The 19,472-nt window shown below is 46.6% G+C and overlaps 1 protein-coding gene across 2 annotated transcripts in view; it reads left to right on the forward strand.

The window, feature by feature from the left end:
- Window positions 1–19,472, forward strand: part of SYNE3 (spectrin repeat containing nuclear envelope family member 3) — a 98,232-nt gene that overhangs the window by 29,965 nt on the left and 48,795 nt on the right. For both annotated transcript variants that reach the window (XM_019518607.1, XM_019518608.1), the window contains exons 4-6: window positions 8,114–8,286; window positions 8,730–9,039; window positions 19,183–19,335. In XM_019518607.1, the coding sequence (XP_019374152.1) occupies window positions 8,114–8,286; window positions 8,730–9,039; window positions 19,183–19,335 (636 nt within the window). The remainder of the gene's footprint in view (window positions 1–8,113; window positions 8,287–8,729; window positions 9,040–19,182; window positions 19,336–19,472) is intronic.

Here is a 19,472-nt window from a genome sequence, read left to right on the forward strand (position 1 = left end):
TGTAATTTAATTCATCCAGAATTGATATATTTTGCTTTTTTTTAAACTGTTGCAAATTTTAGAACAGGTACTCCATAAACACTTTGTTAAACATCACTTTTGTACCTATAGTGCAAACTTTTTTTTTAATAAAAAATTTTCATGTTCCAAGCCAAATTGGCCAAACCAATTCCAAACCATGAGTCAATCAAGAACTGTAAGTGGCCCTACTATTGGTAAACATCCTCCACCCCCACCTAGGCCTTCAGATGTTTCCAAATCATTTGGCAGGCATCCTACACAGAGGCCCAAGCCTGGAGGCTTAGGGTTCGGATGCCCTCGAGTTTCATTTGCCCTCAACCCTATGGCAGCAGGAGCAAGCTAGGGAAGAGTACCTATAGTACAAACTTTTTCTTTCTTTTTTTTGGAGGGGAGGATATATATATGTATATATTAGGGCTGTGTGAAACGGCATCATTCCATTTCGCCTTGAGTTTAGATGGTTTGAGGGAACAGTGTTTTGTCTCAAATTTCATTTCGAGTCGAAACAGCTGTTCCATTTCGTTCCATCAAAACAGAAAGGCTGTTTCACCACTGTTTCAAGTTTCACTGTGGATGGGGAGTCAGACCAGCTGGGCTGACTTTCCATCTCCAGCACTAGATCACCCAGCCGGGCTGCTTCCCTCACCCCACACATGATTGTGCCGGAGCGGGAGGCAGCCGAGTGGGACTGCTTCCCCAACCCCCACGCTTGATCACACCGGGGTCAGGAGGTAGCCGAGCTGGGCTGCTTTCCCAACCCCTGCACAATCACGCGCGGGGGTTAGGGAAACAGCCTGGCTTGGCTGCCTCCCACCCCCTGCAGGATCTTGCGCTGGGGATGGGAAGTCAGGCCGGCTGGACTGACTTCCCATCCCCAGCCTATGCTCGAAACAATTTAACTTTTGAAATGTTTCAGTCAGCTTTGTTTTATTTTGAGGCTATTTCGATGGCCTTTGTTTCGTTCTGATTTTGCTGTTTCGACTTTGAAATTGGTCAAAACAGTGTTGGAACGAAACAGCCATCAAAATTTCACACAGCCCTGATATATATATAATTATAGTTATAGTTATATATATAGTTATATATATACCGCATCCTGGATAAGCATTTCTACACAAAATGCATTTAAAGCCTGCACACCCATTACAATGGTCATCCCTGCACATCCGTGCCCCCGCATTCCCATGCACCAGTCCACAGTCCTTTCCATAACAGTCCCTTAGTTTTCACTCCAGTTGGGGTTTACATTGTCCATTTATGCCTTCTCTTTCTTGTTAGCACTGTCACTCTCACTGTTGCTTCTGCTGCTGCTGACACTGCTGTTGTCATTGTCGCTGTTTTGAAGCCCAGTTGTGTTGCTGTCATCTTCATTATTGCTGACCACTCCACCTCTTGGAGTGTCTTTGAATAGTCTTTGCCAAGAGTCCCTTTGGTAAGTGGAGATGGCCACATCTTCTTTGTCCTCTCCCACTGCTTTCCAGCAGTAGGACTGGAGTTCATACAGAAACATTTTGACACAGCCTGTTTCCTCAAGTTCCCTGTGTCTGTACACCAGTAGGTTCCTGCATGTGCTGCAGGGTGCTCCTGATGCAGGACACAGACTTGTAAAAGCGAGGTGTTTGGGACCCCTGTTGTTTAGTCAGGTGTCCATACAGTGCCGTCTCCCTTGTCATCAGCCTGATTCCTGTCACCTCCTCCAGGTGCCGACTTACCTTTTTCCACACTCCCTTGGTGTAGGGACAGAGCCATAGGAGGTGGTCGATGGTCTCTCTGTCAAACTGGCAGGTTTCCCTGGGGCAGCTGGGTCGAGTTCCTCGTCCCTCTCTGTGTCTCCATGCCCTCACTGGGAGAGTGTGGTGCGCTATTAGCCAGTTCAAGTCTCTGTGATCCTTTTATAGGTCCTTATGGAAGATCCAGTTCCAGATGGCTTGGCAGTTGTCTTTGGGGAGTATCTCCACGGTTGATAGTATGTCTCTGTCTCTGCTTTCTATATTTTCCTGTGGTTGGTCATAGTCACCAGGCTTTCATTCTGTGGCCTGTACTCACTCTGGAACTTGTTCAGGACTCTGTAGAACCAGGGGTGTTCCATGGCCCACGGTTTCCAGTTGGTTGGGGTGAACACCCCCCACTCTCTTAGGAGGTGACCTGCAAAAAACTTTACTAGACAGGCTGTTTTGGACTCTGGCCTGGTCACCAGCTTGCAGATGTGGCTCATGTACCATGCCTGCAGGAACAGGTAGATGTCTGGCAACTCCCTGCCCCCAGTCTGTTTCTTTTTGTACAGGTTCTTCCTTGCCACCTTCTCCATTCTGGATCCCTAGAAAAAAACACACATGGCTCTCTGGATTCTGTGAATGATACGCTTTGGAGAGGGGAAGACCAGTGCAGTGTACAGAAGCTCTGGTAGCAACACTGCTTTCATAAGCACCACGTGGTGTTGCTACTGCCATGGAGAGGTGGTGCGCATGCCACAGACTCAACCACTGCTTCAGCTTGACCTCCTTTTCTCCCAGGCCCTCCTTCCGCTCAGGTCAGGATCAAAATCCACCCCAAGGATCTTGACCCCTTCATGGAGAACCAAGACCCCCGGGGACTCCAGGTCTCAGAGCTCATCCATGGACAGGAAGGTGCTTTTGCTCACATTGAGCTTGGCCCCAGCTGCTGCTTCGTAAACCTGCATGTGCCACAGGGCTCTTTTTACTACATACCTATTCTGGCACAGGATGTTCAAGTCATCCATGTAGGCCAGGACCTTGGAATTTTCCTTGCTACCTCCGGGAATCTAGACTCCACACATCCCAGGATCCTACCTGATGTGCTGGGCCAGGGGTTCAGTAGTATGAATTACAGATGATATTAGTCTAAAACCAGAAGGCTCATGATTTACCATGTAGGTCAATGGGCTGGACCCTGGAAGAGTCAACAGCATTTAAAAGACCCCATAGCTCAACACTCAATAGTATGTGTAGTCCAGACAGCCCCAGAAAGAATCCATGTGCTAATTAACTCCCAACTCAGGACTGGAACCACATGTTCATGTCCCAAGTCGTGGGATGCTCCAGTAATGTATATGCAGATGAGGCACAAGGCAACATAGTCCAGCTTCTCCTCACACAGGCTGAGAGAGGGGACAACAGAGGGATTCTGGGTAAAATGTTTGGGGTCCCATTTGGTGACGTTTACCAGACATTTAAGGATGGTGAAGAAACAGGAATCATTGGAAATGGGAAAGAAAGGCACAGCTCAGCTATGGGAGTAAAAAGGAAGTTAAAATGTATTCAGTGTAGTGGCTCACCATGACCTGGAAAAGAGTCAGCACTGAGAAGGACTGAGCACAATGGGCACTGCTATATATTTTACTCAGATAGGCTACATTTTCCTTGTGGTAGGTTTGCTAAGGGAGTTTTCCTAGTCACTTGGGATAACTGCTTTTCTGGCATGGGGTAGTACCCATGGAGGTAATATATATCTAATCTCCCACTTTCCTTTCCAGTGGGAAGAACTTGGCTTTATGCGCACTTTATGGAACTGGGAAACTTCTCCCTAGCTTGTTTCTGTAGCCATATAACTGAGGGCAAGTGAATCCTGGGGCCACCCAAAGCCATTGGCCTTGGGCCTGAACGTAGGATGCCTGCTAAATGATTTGGAAACATCTGAAAACCCAGGTGGGGGTAAAGGATGTTTACCAATAGTAGGGCCATATATGGTTCTTGAATGACTCATGGATTTGGAATTGATTTGGCTTGGAACACAAAAAATTTTCCTCATAAAAAAGCGAGGGCTGATTAGGGAAAATAAAACATCTTATATTTGATTAAATATATGATATTTGGAAGTGTAGCATCAGTCTTGCTTTTCATAAGACCTCAGCTGTTGCACACAGTGCTCTAGGATTTACAACCACCCAGCAGTCATCAGGAAATTGCCATAGTCAGATCACACTAGTGGCAGATGCTAAATGAAAAGGTACCACAATCTCCATAACAGAGCAGGCTGCTTATAGTTTTTTCTGAGCTGTGTCCACTAGTAGTTTTAAGGCACGTACCTTCTTCAACTTATCTAACAGTGTAGATGATCTAAATAGGTGTAAACAGTATAGATGATCTCATTTCTGTAAATAGCTGATCCCTTAATAATCCTTCTAAACTCTTGCTCTCACTGGCGTTTTGTGACAAAATGATAATGTCTGTGTTTCTTTTTGATTAACTGTAAATGTGCTACCTTTCAGTTTCCTAGTGTTCCCTTTCTCTAGTTTTATGAGAGAACTGGGCACTTCTGTTTATCTTGTTTCTCCCACTCATTATTACAATGGTGCAGTAGCAGTCCTGTAGAGAAGGCCAACACTAACTTGTTGCTTTTCTACTTCTGTTATGTCTTAGGCTAAATACAGACATTCAAAAAACCCAAGCCTGAATTAATTCAATTTCTGCAGGTTAGTCTAACCTGCATAGATTGAGCCAGCAAGCAGATGAATAGACAGTCACTTTTGATTCTAGAAATACAGCCACATGTCTGCAGTGGCTCAGGTCAGAAGCCAGGGGGTGCTAGTGCAAGCCCTTGGCTGGAGGGAAGCTGAGCTGAGAGGGGTCATGGCCAGGCCCCGGCAGTCTGACTATGATTGGGTAGAGGTTTAAACCCCCATCGTGGCATATATGGTCCCCAGCTGGGGTGTGCCTGGAGGGGGAAGGGGGAAGCAGCCCCTGCCAGGCATTTCCCACCCATGCCCCTTGTTGCTTGAGTGGAAGGGTCATGGCCAGCCCCAGCAGCAGCCTGAAGCAAATTGGGGGTTTTGCTTCAGGCTGCTGCCAGGGCTGGCCAAGCCCCCTGCTGCTTGAACGGCGAGCGGGGCAAAATGTCTGGCAGGCTGCTGCGCCCCTGCCTGGCAGATCCTGCCTGGGGTCCGTGCTGTTGTGGAGAAATGAAACCCGCATCTGTCTCTCCATTCACTTCAGGCTGCTGCCGGGGCTGGCCACACCCCTTGCTGCTCAAGTGGTGATGAGAGGGAAATGCCTGACAGGGGATGCTGTGCTCCCACCAGGCAGACCCCGGATGGGGTCCCCTGGGGGAGAGAGGGGAAAGAGGGGAATAAACCCCCTCACTGCCCTCTTTGCCTTAGGGGCCATGCCAGGTCAGCATCTGGCCACACCCCCTGCTCTTGCTCCAGCTAGACAGCAGAGGGGCGGAGCCAGCCCTGCTCTCTGGAGCAGACAGCACAGCCCAGACCAAGGCTGCAAAGCATGCTGGGATGCTGGGGGACTCTGATTTAATTTAAATCAAGAAGGGGTCTGGGACAGAAGTTACAGAAACTAGTTTGACCTCAGTCAGTTAAGTCTGACTCTGCATTCAACCAGATTATGTTAGACTAGTTTTGGCCATTTTGAAACTGGTTTATGTGCACTGAACTTCTGTTCTGTTACAGGTTTAAACCATTTTCTGATCACTTAACCTGGTTTATGTGTAACTTCTGTCCTTATGATTGGCCTGTTCTTTAACCAGGTAGTCCCCACCTGGTAGCTTGCAAGTGAAGTGTTGTCTCTGACTTTGCCTGCAATCATAAGAAAGTTTGCTTTCCGCAAATACATGGGCAGATCTAGGATTTTGAAAAGGGACTTTTGGGAGATGCAGCTGGCACCTCTGGGATGGCTGCAGTCATGCACCCCAGCCCTGCAGGCAGACAGCACCATGGCAGCAGTTGCCAAGGACATCTTTGAGTCCTGGAAGCAGATATAACTAATGACAGAAGTTATCATTTATAGATGCTCCCTAACAGGAGGCTCAGGGAGTTGGGCACTGTGAGATGGCCCCTCAGGGAACAGGTAGTTGGGAGTCAGTGAGTGAGAAACAGAGTAAGCAGAGCTTCTTTACTGTTCCCAAACAAAACCTGTTGTGTAGTTCTTTTCATTCATGTATGCCTGTGTTAACTGAACCCTGTGATCTCTACACTGCCCACCTCTGCTCTGGGTACCCATTTCCCTGGCACTCGGTAGCACTTTTTTCTCTCCTCCCATTCTTTCTTCCTCCACTCCAGCTGGGTTTGGAAATTAAGGTATAGGAAGTCAGGGGGACAGCAGCAGCAGATGAGTTCTCATTTCTCTTCATATGAAAGTCTCTTTATGCCTGTAATCATGTTTGGACTCTTTCTGGTATTTGAGGTAGCATAGCTAGCACAGAGTTGCAATCCAGGTGTGTGTGCTGGGGTATTTTGTATGAATTGCCATATGCTATCCAATCCTATTTTCCCAGGTTTTTCATCAAGGGCGTTAGATCACGTATCTGGTCTAACATGGAGACTCATTGTGGAGCTGGTGGTGACAGAGAAATTCGCCTGCTAGCCCCAAAGGCATGAAGTATTTATTTTGTTTCAGACTGAGAATTTGTTTCTGCTTTCAAATGACCTGACTGAAGCCTGTTGGCTACAATGGGTTTTGGTGGGCATCCCCAGAGTGCACACAGAAAATCCTTGTTTTGGAGCTTGTAGTTTGGATTTTGGATACCCATCATCTGAAAAGGAAAAAAGCTAAATAACTCTTTCCTCATCCTGCTTCTCCCTTCCCTTCTTTGTCTTCCCATCCTGCCTTTGTAGCAGGCTGAATGGCATCCTTGCCATCCAACTGACATTTCCATCTAATCTTCTTGCTCATTCATCCATTGGCTATTTCAAATGAAAACATCAGTTCCAGTGTCCCTGACTTAGCTGGCTTGCTTCCTGTGTTTTCATTTTCTGTAAATTTGCTAGTGAAAATGCCCGCCAAAGAAAGCAACCATTAAAAAAATACAGTCCGGAAAATTGGGTTGCCAGCCCAACCATAGCTTCCTTAACAGTCCTTTTTGCTTTCAGTTCATTTCAAACATGAAAAAAGATCTGAACTTTAGAGTTATTGATTTATTTCCATGTTTTTCTTTTGTTTGGTGGTTGTAGCTTATGCTGCCTGCTCCACTCCAAGAGTCTGTATTTAGTATGTGGGTTTGTGCGTATGTGGGGGGGTGGTATTTGTATTAATTTTACAAAGTAAGCATTTAGTGCAAATGGTGCAAGAATTGACGTCACAGTCAAGTATGCTATATAGAAAGACAAAGGAAGAAGAATGATTCTGTTAAAATCACAAGACTGGGAAGATCTGGCTTTTATTCTATACTCTGTGACTGGCTTAAAAATTATTTTGGACAGATCTCTTGGCCTAAATCTTCATAAGCAGCTTCTGATATTTAGTGTCTTCATGTTTTTCTTTTAGCTTTATCTTCCTCTAAAATTGAGTGCATGTGACTTCCTCTGAACTGTGCAGGCAGGACAATAGGCAGAGGGAGTCTGGTGATCTGCGTGTTTGTAGCAGTGGGAACTTAGGGTAGGTGATGCTGAAAAACTGACATTCTTACTGAGATGGAGTTAAGGTTGTTTGCAGTGCAGAATAGTCGTTCTAGTAGTTTGGTTTATGCCTCAGTGTGGAAGAGGACCTTAAACCTTTATTTCCTTGCCTTAGGGTTTGTGTTGAGATGTGCGCATGTGTGCCATAATTTTATCTGATATAGAAATTTGGGGGCAAGAAAAGAACTTGGTAACAGAGATGAAATTCTGCTAGGTAATTGCAATTTCTTCTGACCTGTAGTTGAGAAAACGTCTTCTAGGATTTGCAACAAATGGCTTTTCTGTCTATAACCTGTGGCATGCTATGGGGCATCTTACCCTATGTGTTCTGCTCTGTGTTTTCCATGGATATTGCTGCCTCTACATTCTTGCCACAAAAATAAATTACAAGGCATACAATAGATATATATATAATATCATAGAACTATAGCAGGTGGTATTCAAATCCTATAGAACTGAGTAGGCACATAAATAATTGGCTTCCATATCAATAACTCTGAAGAGCTATAAAAACTATTTGTTTTTTATAGATGTTTTGAAGTATATAAGTCTCTAATTAATTAAATCTTTTAGGATTGTTAAAAAATAACAGTGGAAAAGTTCTCACTTTTTACTCAATAGGAGCTCTGCATGAGGGAGTTATTGATTCCTCGGTAAAAACAAATTTATAATTCAGTAACTGCTTTCACAGGCTATTTGTAACACATTACTTTTTGTGCTTCCTAACAGAAAATTTGTGTACTGGAGCCTGAAGGTCGACTGAAAATGGACTTTGTTATCAAGAAAGCGGAGGCCCTTCTTCGCTGCATCAGTGAGGATGAAAAGCACAAAGTACTCTCCAAACTGAAAGACATTAAGGCCATGTGGGAAGAAACAGCCATATACATTACTCACTGTCACAGGTAGGAAACATATACTATTTTTCGATAAAGTATGTGCTTGATGTGTCAGGTCAGACTGGCTCATGCAGTTCTGTCACAAAGAACTCCCTGCATCAATGCCATATTGTGGATAGCGGGATGCGAGAAAGTAGACTTCTCTAGGCTGCAGCTGCTGGTCCCATGCATATAGTTGGGGTGGGTGAACAGAAAAAAGGTGGAGCCTTGACTCTATCTTCCCTCACACTGCACCAGCCCATAATCTTTGCTGGGCAAAGGGTGTTTCCCCCTACAGCAGAATGGAATTGGGACATGGGTTGTGACACTCTGAAGCCAGAGGAGCTAAGATGAGTTATTCCACCTGAGATTGTGACCATTTGGCGCTGACATTTTTTTTAAGCATCTTGAACTTGCCATAATCTCCACTGGTACTGAGAGAATCTCATATTCCTCACTTTCCCCAACAGCCGTATTGAATGGGTGTGGCTGCACTGGAATGAATACTTGAAAGCCCAGGATGAATTTTACACGTGGGTTCACAACATGAAGGTGACCTTGGAGCCAGACATAGAACTGCAGCTTGGCTTGAAAGAGAAGCAGTGGCAGCTGAGCCACTCTGAGGTGCTGCTGAATGACGTCTTAAATCAGTCAGTCCTGCTGGAAAGGCTCCTGGAGGAAGCTGCTTCCTTGTTTAACAGGATAGGTGACCCAAGTGTTGATGAGGATGTCCAAAAGAAGATGAAGGTGGAATATGAAGGAATAAAGGAAGTAGCTCAGGTAAAACTGAACTATAAAAGACAAGAATGTTTAGGATCTCACCAGTCTCTAGTAGCATCCATTGTTAGGTGCTTCCTACATCGCTGTTGTAAAAGCTAAGATTTACTCAGCAAGATGTGTGAGAATAACAGTATTAACATAAGGAAGGTGCAAAGGTTTGCTTGTCTTTTAGTATAGCAAGGACTGCACCATGATACTCATGTTAAGTAAGCTATTTGAAGAGCAGAGGCATCAACGCAACAATGAATACTGGCAAGTGGCTACTTTCTAAGTACAGATGAGGAGCCACTTGTCTTATTCCCAGCCAAGTGGCAGGCAGTGAATGTTCTTGCTCAAATAAAAAACATTAGCAGCCAGCCCTGAGCACCAAAAGATATTCAGTTCCTAATCTGTGTCAATCTCAAGAGTCTAGTGGTCATGTAAGAAGAGAGCAAAAAACACTGACATCTTTTAGTGTCAATGGCTTTGACAGTTAGTGTGGGTTAAGAGTAGAGATGAGATTGGTATTATTTACTTCCAGAACTGGTGGGATAGGACATGCCTTTGGGAAAATGATTGCCTTTGGAGGGTAGGAAATATTCATATGTAAGTGTGCTCAATAATCTAGATCAGTGATTCTCAGGCATGGTGCCAGGACACACTAGGCTGCCATCAAATAATTTAAAGTATGCCTCCAGAAGTGAGGAAATAAGCAAGGTATGGGCAGATAAGCAGGTAAGCTCAGCAGATAAGCACAAGGTCAAGCTTATCCCTGTCTGGATGATCCTTACCCTTCTGCAAGGAAGTAATCCCTGTAATATATATATATATTTTTTATATTGGGTACCACTTAATTTACAAAAGTTATGGAGGGGTGTCTTGAGTCCCATGAGGGGTGCCTCAATTCCAAAAAAGCTGAGAACCACTGATCTTGATCCTAAAAGTACCTGCATATCCAGCTGACTGCACTCCCTCGATACATCTCTGGTTTTTGAGTGATCTCAAGGCAGAACAGGGATTTCAGGGACTAGTAACTGACTGCTATTAATAAAACTGAACTCCATTGCATTGATTTAACCATCTGCCTCTCTCCTCTTCTTTACCACTGCTCCACCCAGACTAAGGATTTGTCCTGGTTATGAAAAACGGTATATGCTCTTATCCCTAGAAGTCATCAGTCAAACTTAAGCACTGAAGGTGGGGTAGAGTGGCACCTTAGGAAATAACTGAACTAGCTGGTTCAGGCATGAACTGCCTCTCTCAACCAGGTTGTCTCTACGTATAGAAACAGGTGTCACTGGACATCATGTTTGTGCCATGATAAGAATGTTTATGGCGGCATAAATGGTGACCAAATACATGTCTCTACCCTGTCTGTCATGCCATGTCAGGGGCTGCAGCAAAATATAGTGTAAAATAATGCAGCCTTATTGCAGAAGACATCTATTTGCTTTATAGCAGGAGAGTGCAGGCAGCCTGCATTCTCCAATCGTCTCAGGTAGGTACTGTGGAGGCTTGAGGAGTCCGATCCTGCCTACCCCAGGAATTCCCATGCAGGATTCATCCCCTCAAACCTGGGGAGTGCCTGCCCAGCTTTTCCCTACTTAGAGACATGCCCTGGGGAATCTCAGGGCACCTCTCTGTAAGCAGGGAAAGTGAGGGTTCCCTGCATAAGGAAACCCAGCCCAAGATCTCCAGGGGTGCATCTTCAAAAGTGAGGAAATCCTGCGCAGATCCTGGTATGGAGACATGGGACCCAGGAATTCCCAGTGGCCCGTGTTCCCCATGCTAGGACCTACACTGACTGATGCTTCACTCAGAGGCATGGGTTGGCACAGGTCCCAGCATGAAAGCACAGGTTGGCACAGCTCTTACCATAGGTTAGCACAGGTCCTGTGCCATGGGGTGGTATGGGACCCAGGAAATTCCCAGTGCTCCAAACTTCCACACCAAGACCTGCTCTAATCCATGCCTCTGCTTGAAGCAGAGGTCAGCACAGGACCCAGCATAGATGCCAACATGGAGGCACATTATGCCAGGAACTGCCCAGTTCCTGTGCTGCCCCACGCCTCCTTGCCGGGACTCACGCCACCCCATGGAGGCAGTGGTCAGCATGAGTGTCTGCATGGAAGCACGGGGCACCAGAGATTTCCTGGGTCCCGTGTTGGTCTACGCTGTCGCATACCAGAACCTCTGCCAACCCCCGCTTCTGCATGAGGCTCACATTGGCATGGGTTCCAGCAAAGAGGCACGGGGCAGTGAGAAACACAGGGAATCCCCAGCGAAAAGAAACCCATTTCCCAATAAAGTAGCTCCACTGTGGTAGGACACATCCCACCAGAGCTGATCAACTTCACTTGGTGATGTCTGTTGTTACCCTAAGGTGCTGCCCTGCCCTGCCTTCTGCCTGACTTCAGACTAACACAGCTAACCACCTCCACCTAGTCATCTTGGAGGGGCACTGTACAGTGCAGGTTGTAAGGGAAGCAGAAGCCTGGAGTCTACAAGGCTGGCCTTTTTTAGGAACAGAAACTTTATTTACCTTTCCTCTTAAACTGTGAAAAAACATCACCCCCACCCCTACACACACATCCCTGCTCCCTTCAGAAATGTAATCACAGATTCTGCACCTGAGGCAGGTGAACTCTTGTAGTTATTGAGGAACTGAAAGAAACAGTTATTCAAAGTCAGACCACGGGGCAAATCTAGTCATTCAAAACAAAGTTGTTTTAGCTCTTTACACTCGTGAGGGTGTTAAAGGCACCAGGTTGCCATTTTCAGTGACTTCCCTTTTCACAAAGATTTGTTCTTCTTGCTCCATGGCTGTTTGCTGTAAGTGGTTTGGTGATAGAGGACAAACAGATGATCTCTCAAATAGCTATCCAAACCCTAGGACAGGCCTCTGTTGGCCTGATTTTGCACCGGTATAGCTTCACTGATTAATGTGAATTGACCCTGGCTTACATGAGATTAGAATGAGGCCCAGCTGCCTTAGGTAAAGTACATGATGACATCTTCAATTATCTGAAGCTCTAGAAAAAGCAGTTGACTTTCCTACAAATGCCACTTCTTAAAGGAGAAAGGAAGTAAAGTTATCTGGTTGTGAAATCTCCCTTTTTAAAGAGATGAGGAACAAGACAGGGGGTTAAAGAGCTTTTAGTTTTTCTGATTGAAATAAATGGGGCAATCATTGGCTAATGCCAAGGTTACAGGCAGCTTGGGAATCATGCCAGGAAATAGATAGTGTTGTTTAAAGGAATCCTGCTACCTCTCACCGTGGAAGGGACAACTAAATGAGAGAGGCCTCAGACTTAAAGGAGCTGCTCCCACCCCTCTCATGACGGGAGGCTGGGCTAAATGTAAATTGCAGCTGACAGCTGAATTCCTGAGCTGGCTGCAGGAGGAAGTTTGCTGGTACTTGCAGACTTCACTGGTGCTCCAGAAACATTTTTAGATCTGGTGCAGTTGTTGTTTTCTATCATAGGCTGAGTATTTGGATTCCGTTTCTCGCATGGTTTTGCCATGACACTGCTCCTCTGGTGATCCTTTTTTCCCCTTGTGTCTGTGAGTATCTTGATTGCTTCCAAACTTAATAGAACACTTGCTGGAATTTCTTTTAGTTTCCATGGTTGAAATGTTATGACAGCTGGCTCCCTCCTCCCTCATCATGCCCACCTATATTCCTTGAAAGGTTATTGCTAAAGAGCAGAAATGTGGTGTGAACAGAAGGAATCGCTGAGGACATCCTGTCTTACCTGTTTAGCAGGAAAAGTGGTGATATGTGAAATTTCAGTATATGCTCAATCTAGGCTAGTACAAAACAAAACCAGTTCAGTTCACATTAGCTCTCTTAACAAACCTAGTTCTTGAATCTGGCATCATAGGGTGTTAGACTGCTTGCATGAGTGCAGGATTGGGCTCTGTTCTCAAGATGCCTAGTCTGACAGGTCTTTACAAACCCTAGAGTTTAAGGGAAACTCTGCCAACAGCTCCCATGCCTAAACACAGCTGCTCCTCCTGCAAGTCCAAATGGTAAAGAGGAAATATCCTTCCCATTCAGCAGTAAAAGGAAAGATTATGGGATAAACCTGTTCTCTCATCTAAAATGCCATGGGATCCTTCCTGTCTACAGAGAGCAGAGAGCACTTCAGTCTGTAAGGTCTTGACTGAGATTCTGAACTGTGCCTAAAAGGCCCAGCCCAGGGGGCTGAAATGACACAGGCTATTCTATGCAACTTCTGTGCCTTTCCACATCTGGGCTGCTTCAGAAACTAAAATAATCCCTAAAAAAATGTAGGTAAGCCGGGGTGGCTCTAAATATGGGTACCGTCTCCAACTAAAAGAATGGGTATTGTGTCTTCCGCTAAAACACTATTCTGAAAGTCTCTCTCAGTGCATGTACATAAGACACTTTACTACACATTGAACTCATCAAATATATGCGTAGGACTTACTGCACAGTAAATTAAGCCAATGCACCATTTGCTACTGCCAACAAATACAGGGACTAGATTAATGGTGCGTTAGCTATTGCACAGTAGTGCATGTATAGATGCTGACTGGGAGCAATTTACAGCTCTAGTGGTGCTCAGCTCCTGGCTCCCTTGAGGACCCTGGAGCTGAGTAGCACCAGAATGGGGGAGCTCTCTGTCCCTGGGCCCAGCACTACTCAGATCCTGGCTGCCCCCAGGAGCTGAGCATACCAGGACAGGGAAGCTCTTCTCTGTCTGTGGCTTTGATGCTGCTTAGGTCCCAGCTCCCCCCAGGCATGAGTGTGGAGCAGGAGCCAACTGGGATGTGCACTGCACAGGCAGCAGCAGGACTGAGGGACAAAGAGCTCCAGGGGAGCAATGGGGAGGTGCAAGGCACTGCTTCCCTTTGTGTCTCCCCCCCACCCCTTGAGTCCCAATGCTGTTTCCACCACATATCTGCCCCCTGGTCCCAGCGTTGCTTTCTGTCATGTTTACCCCCCAGTTCTGGCGCTGCTTCCCCCCACACTTGGGCACAGGGCATCACTCAAAGTCAGTGCTGCTAAGCCAGGGTGCGATCCTGAGCTCCACGTGTCCGCTGCTTCCAGACATCTCTTGCCCACTCCCCGAATCCCAGGTCTGACCCCTGTGCCCCCTGCCAGCCGGAGGCTGGAACCCGGGGGAGCTTGGAGCTCCCCCTGGCTGCTTTAAGGGGGCAGAGCAGGGCAGATGGGCAGGAGCAGCTCTAGACTGAACTGCTCCCATTGGGAGCAAATTTGCTCTTGACAGGGTCACATGTTTAGACATGTGCCCGGGAGCACTTTAATGAGCATTAATTGCACATGTAGATGCACCCTCTGTCTCCATCCCTACAACGACCCTTGTGCACCTTCTGTGCCAACACTGTGTGAGCCATTTTGTGGGGAGCCAACAGAGAAAGTGCACTGGGAAAATTCTTCTCTAGCCCTTGGAAGCTGGAACTGGAAGTGCACCAGAAATAAAGTGTCTGCTCCATGAAACTAAAGGGCTGTGTGCATTCTTCACAGTTCTCTGTGCCTTCCCATGAAGCCTAAGTAGTATCTTTCGTTTTTATGTCAGTGCAATTATTCCTTGATGTGCTGCACTTCTTCGAGTAGATAATCTCCAATCATTCAAGTGTCTCTCTTGAACGAAAGCATGAATTTTCCTTCCCTTGCTCCCTCATAAAGAAACTGACTGCATCTTTCTCATCATTAAAATGTTGCACTAGGAAGTAGCCCTTGCTAACTGCTTGGCAGGGTTCCAGCCTGCTTGTGGTCAGCTTTTTCATTTGACAGCTAGCACAGTACTGTGTCTGTTCAAATCTGTGTCGTTTATCACATGACCTGATTGATCTAAATATTCTCGGCAGCAATGTCCAAGCCACAGATAGCTTCACAGCTTGGCCTACAAAGAGGTTAAGCCACTTCTTTCATTTAGACTATACTTCTCAACCTTAATTATCCTTTTAATTTTACTGTGAGATACGGGAGTAGGTTTTGATTAGAAGTCTGCTTGTCTGCCTACCATACACCATCCTGACTCTCCCAGAAGTTTCTGCATTGCCTGCTTCCTAGCCCAGACATATTTCATTTTATTTCATTACCTGTGCTAGGTCCTCAACTGGTGTAAGCCAGGATAACTGTGGTGGAGTCAATAGAGGTGTCCTGAATTATACCAATCAGAGGTCTGGCTGACTATGTGCAAGCTTTTTCTGACTTAATTTACCCCAATATGAATCTGCAGGGACTCCAGAGAAATCAATGGAGTTGTACCAGGGAGCAAGAGGTACAAGCAAACACTATTTATCCCTTGTACAGCTTCATTGACCTCAGAATCTGGCAAGGTAATATAGGCCTGTTGGGTCACAATAAGGGGATGGGCAGACATACGTATACAGCACGTCAGATTCTGCACGTTTGGGAAGTGTTTTTAGTTTGTAACACTTCAGTACTGTATAATGTACAACTGTCTCCCAGCCACAGTGTCCCTGTGAAGTGTTTCAGTGCGATCTCTGTTTCATCCCAGGTCATTTCTAGTTGATTGTGGCCTGTTTGTACACTATAGCACTGCATGGCATTTATCTGCTCAGTTTTTTGTAGTGCTTTAACATTGTTTAAAGTGATATAAACATTACATCGCTCCATGTCCTAAGATGTGTCTATTAGGGCTGTGCGAAGCTTCGGTCCCTGATTCGATTTGGTGGAGATTTGGCCCAATTTAGTGGCTGAATCTCCAAATCCAAATCGAATCAGAGGACCCTTTAATCTCTCCAAATCAAATTGGAACCCTCCGAATCGATTCAGAGAGACTCGGAAAGATTTGGCGATTCAGATATAGACACAGCTTTAAATGTTTTTTCTAAATACCTCAAGGTAGCAGGCGTCTTGTGAATGCCACGATGCTGGGGTGCATGGTGTGTCCCACAGGAGTGCAGGGAGCTCCCCAGCGCACTTGGCAGCAGACCCGGAAGTGGACCAGAAGCACTTCCAGTCCACTTCCGGGTCCTCCAGAGAGCATGCAGGGGGGGCCCCTGCGCCCTCCCAGCTCAGTGACTGGTGCCTCCTGGGTCTGGGGGGGCACCCGGGGTCCCCCCATGGCTGATCGCCGAGCCGGGGGGATGCGGGGGGGGGCCCCCAGCACACTCCCCGGCAGACCCGGAAGTGGACTGGAAGTACTTCTGGTTCATTTCCAGGTTCACAGCTGAGCATGTGGAGGGCCCCACCGCACTCCTGTGGGATGCTCCATCCACACCAGCATCACAGTGTTCACAAGCTGCACTGGTACCTCGAGCTACGAGGAAAAACATTTAAAGTAACTGTGTCCGAATTGCTGATTCTCTGAATCAGCATTGAATTTTCAGATTCGGATTTGGCTGAATCAAATCAGGGACAGTGATCCAAATCAACAGATTGAATCCGACTCAGGCCACATCCAAATCAAATCAAATCCAAATCAAATAGGGTCTGCTTTGCACACCCTAATGTCTTTCTTTAGTTATCAACTGCTTTGCTGTATGCACCTTAGCCATTTTCAACCTGCAGTCACAATTTTTTGTCTCAAGCCTGTGTTTGCCTATAGCTGTAGGCTGGCTTGTGCCTCTTAATGGACGGCCTGCTGTAGGGGTGCGGTGACTCTCTACCCAAAAGAAAAAGCCTGTATGCTTTGAGCTAGATCTTCCCATCACTTACAGAGGGGCTGTCCAGTTTTTCAGCATCTGCAGGTTGCATGGGCCCTGGTTCACAGACTGTGGGGGCCAGATGGCCAATTCTGCCCCTTTACTTCATTGGCAATGCAAGCCCCCCCCTGCCATGCCATATGGGCAACCTGAGCTCTTCTGTCCTTGCCACACTACAGGAGCAGTGTGAGCTCCTCTCAGTGCCCCCCCTGCAGGCAGCATGAGCCTCTGTCATGACCACAGAGGCAGCCGGCTCACCAGGTCATGCTGACCTGTCCCACAGACCCAGCCACTGCAGCAGCAGGAGCAATGGGGAGAATGACGGCTGAGTGGGAGCCCACAAGCTGAACATTAACTTCTCACAGGTTGGATGCAGCCTGACAGCCACCAATCAAACAACCCTGACAACCAGTTTTATAGCACAGCTACCTTGATGTCAATGGAGTTACTGCTGATTTACATAGGTGTAACTGAGACGTGAATTTTGCCTGTAGAGTGCAAAGACTACCAGGGTAGGCTGGAGTCTCGACTGCAATGTAGCTGCTTTGTACTGCACCCTGGCTAGATCTGGCCATGAAGCTAAGAGGATTACCCAGAGCTATGATGACCCTCTGGTGGATAGGGGTTCTTAGGGCTTGTTTATACCACGGCATAAGCGCTGGAGATCCCGAGCACACCCCACCCACACCTTGCCTACCCAAGTTCATTGACTTGCTCCAGAACTGAAACCTCACCCATTAGGCTTCTCTGGGTTTATACCCAGTAATTACTCCCTGGCCCACTGGCCTGGTGTTGGGGGTGAGCCAGGAGCAGACACTTGGCGAGTCCTGGTTCTGGGGCCCGTTAATGGAGTCAGCTGGGCAAGGTGTACTCCTTGGTCTGGGGACATGGTGCTGCTGCAGTACAGACAGCATCAAGCCCTCAGATTGCTCTGCCACCCTTGTGTTGGCATGGCTGAAGGAAGGATGCCACAGATGGCAAAAATGCCCCTAGGCCATGGTGATTTCAGGCCCTTGGTGCTGTTTGTTCTACTTTTGAGTGAGCCATAGCCCACAAGCAGTTTTAACTTGGTACAGGGATCTGCATAGAGCAATGCCATGTTTGGGTACATGGGGAGGGAAACTGCAGCATTGACTTGCGTTCACTGTAGGTTGGTCAGATCCCCAAGTTCTAGCCCTGTGTCTGGCCCCTACACGGGGCATGAGTTGCATGTTTGCAGCCTGTTCCCAGCTTGTGCAGAGCCAGATGCTACCTAATAAAATATATTACAATTGCTAATGAAAGTCAAGCCTCTGGAAGTTACAGTGGATGCTAACAATATTGCAGAGAGAGAAGGATTGTCTTTTCTAATGTGATTATAATGTAACTCAATTTCTCCTTGTTGACCAGGAGATAAACAAAGAGAAACAAATAGAATTTGCATCAGAGAAGATTTAGGCTAGAAATCAGGAGAATCTTACTAACTGCCAGGCTGGTGAAACATGGCAGCAGGTTTTCTAGAGGTTTTGTGGAATCTCTTTCATTGGGAGGTTCCAAGAACAGTTTAGAGTAATGGTACTCATGCTTTTTTGCCCCACGGGCCAGATGGGTGGTGCCTGGTCCATTCACAGGCTGGTTCTGGCTGGAGGCCCCAGTTCGGCACATGACAGGTACAGTGGGACCCAATGCGGCAGCATGGGAGGCAGCCCAGCCCCAACCCCACATTGCAGTGGGGAGGGTGGCCTGGCCCTGACCTGGTCCTGCAGGATTTGGGAATTAGTGGAGCAGGGGTGACAGTATTAGTTGCCAGTGTTCCCCTGCCATCAAATATTCCAGCCTGAGAGGAGCTGCATGGGCTACATGCCATGGCTACAGAGGCCACTTTTGATGCACAAGCTGGGGGTTGAGCACACCTGGGCTAGAGAAACACCTAGAAGGGATAGCCTAGGGATACCTGATCCTGCCTCTGCAGAGGAGTAGCCTTCATGACCTCTTGAGGTCACTTCCAACCCTGGATTTCTTTCTGATCCTCTAGTTACTTCCTTTAAGTTTAAATATTTTGGTTTTAGTTTGTTTTTTTATTGTGAAATAATTTGCATGCCTCCAACCTGGCAGTGTCTCTTCCTGGCTGACCAGGACAATCTGGTCAAGCAGATTTACTTCCGTATTTTTTTGCCAGATTGGAGCATGGAACAACACACTCTTTATCTTTCCAAAGCAATGCATGGAGAGGGAATACAGTCTTTCAGTGAAAGAATACAAAGCTTTGAAAAGGGGAGGTAAAAGCTGACCACACAGGACCTCTCAGTGTTTTGTGCACAGACTAAATGTTGACACACTACAGCATAGCCAAGGTCGGACAAAGCTTTATATATTTTATCCTTGTGCTGAGCTGCACGTTCCTGAAGAGACTGAGCAATGGGTGGATGGAGGGAAATGGACTGTTTTTTGCTCAGAAATGCAAAATATGAAGAGACAGATAAGCTGTATCCTTACCATTGCTGATGTTTCTTGTTACAGAAGAGAGTGAAACTGCTTAAGAAGATAACAAAGGAACATGAACAGTACAGCACTCGTGTCAACCAGTTTCAAACGTGGCTGAATGGTGTGACTGAAAGTTTAAACTGCTGCATTGAAGAAGCAACAGTAGAAAACAAGCTAAAGGCATTGCAGGTCCTTTTAATGATACATGTATATTAGGAGGAGGGAGAGTCAGTATTCCCCACGCTGAAATTACTCTTTGTGTATCTCAAACCATATGAATCTTTAGTAGTGTTGCCCTGTGGGGTCAGGCCAACTCTCAGGATCTC

The sequence above is a fragment of the Gavialis gangeticus genome, unplaced genomic scaffold (assembly GCF_001723915.1).
Source record: "Gavialis gangeticus isolate Ggan-Ray unplaced genomic scaffold, GavGan_comp1, whole genome shotgun sequence".
In the NCBI taxonomy this organism is placed as follows: domain Eukaryota; kingdom Metazoa; phylum Chordata; order Crocodylia; family Gavialidae; genus Gavialis; species Gavialis gangeticus.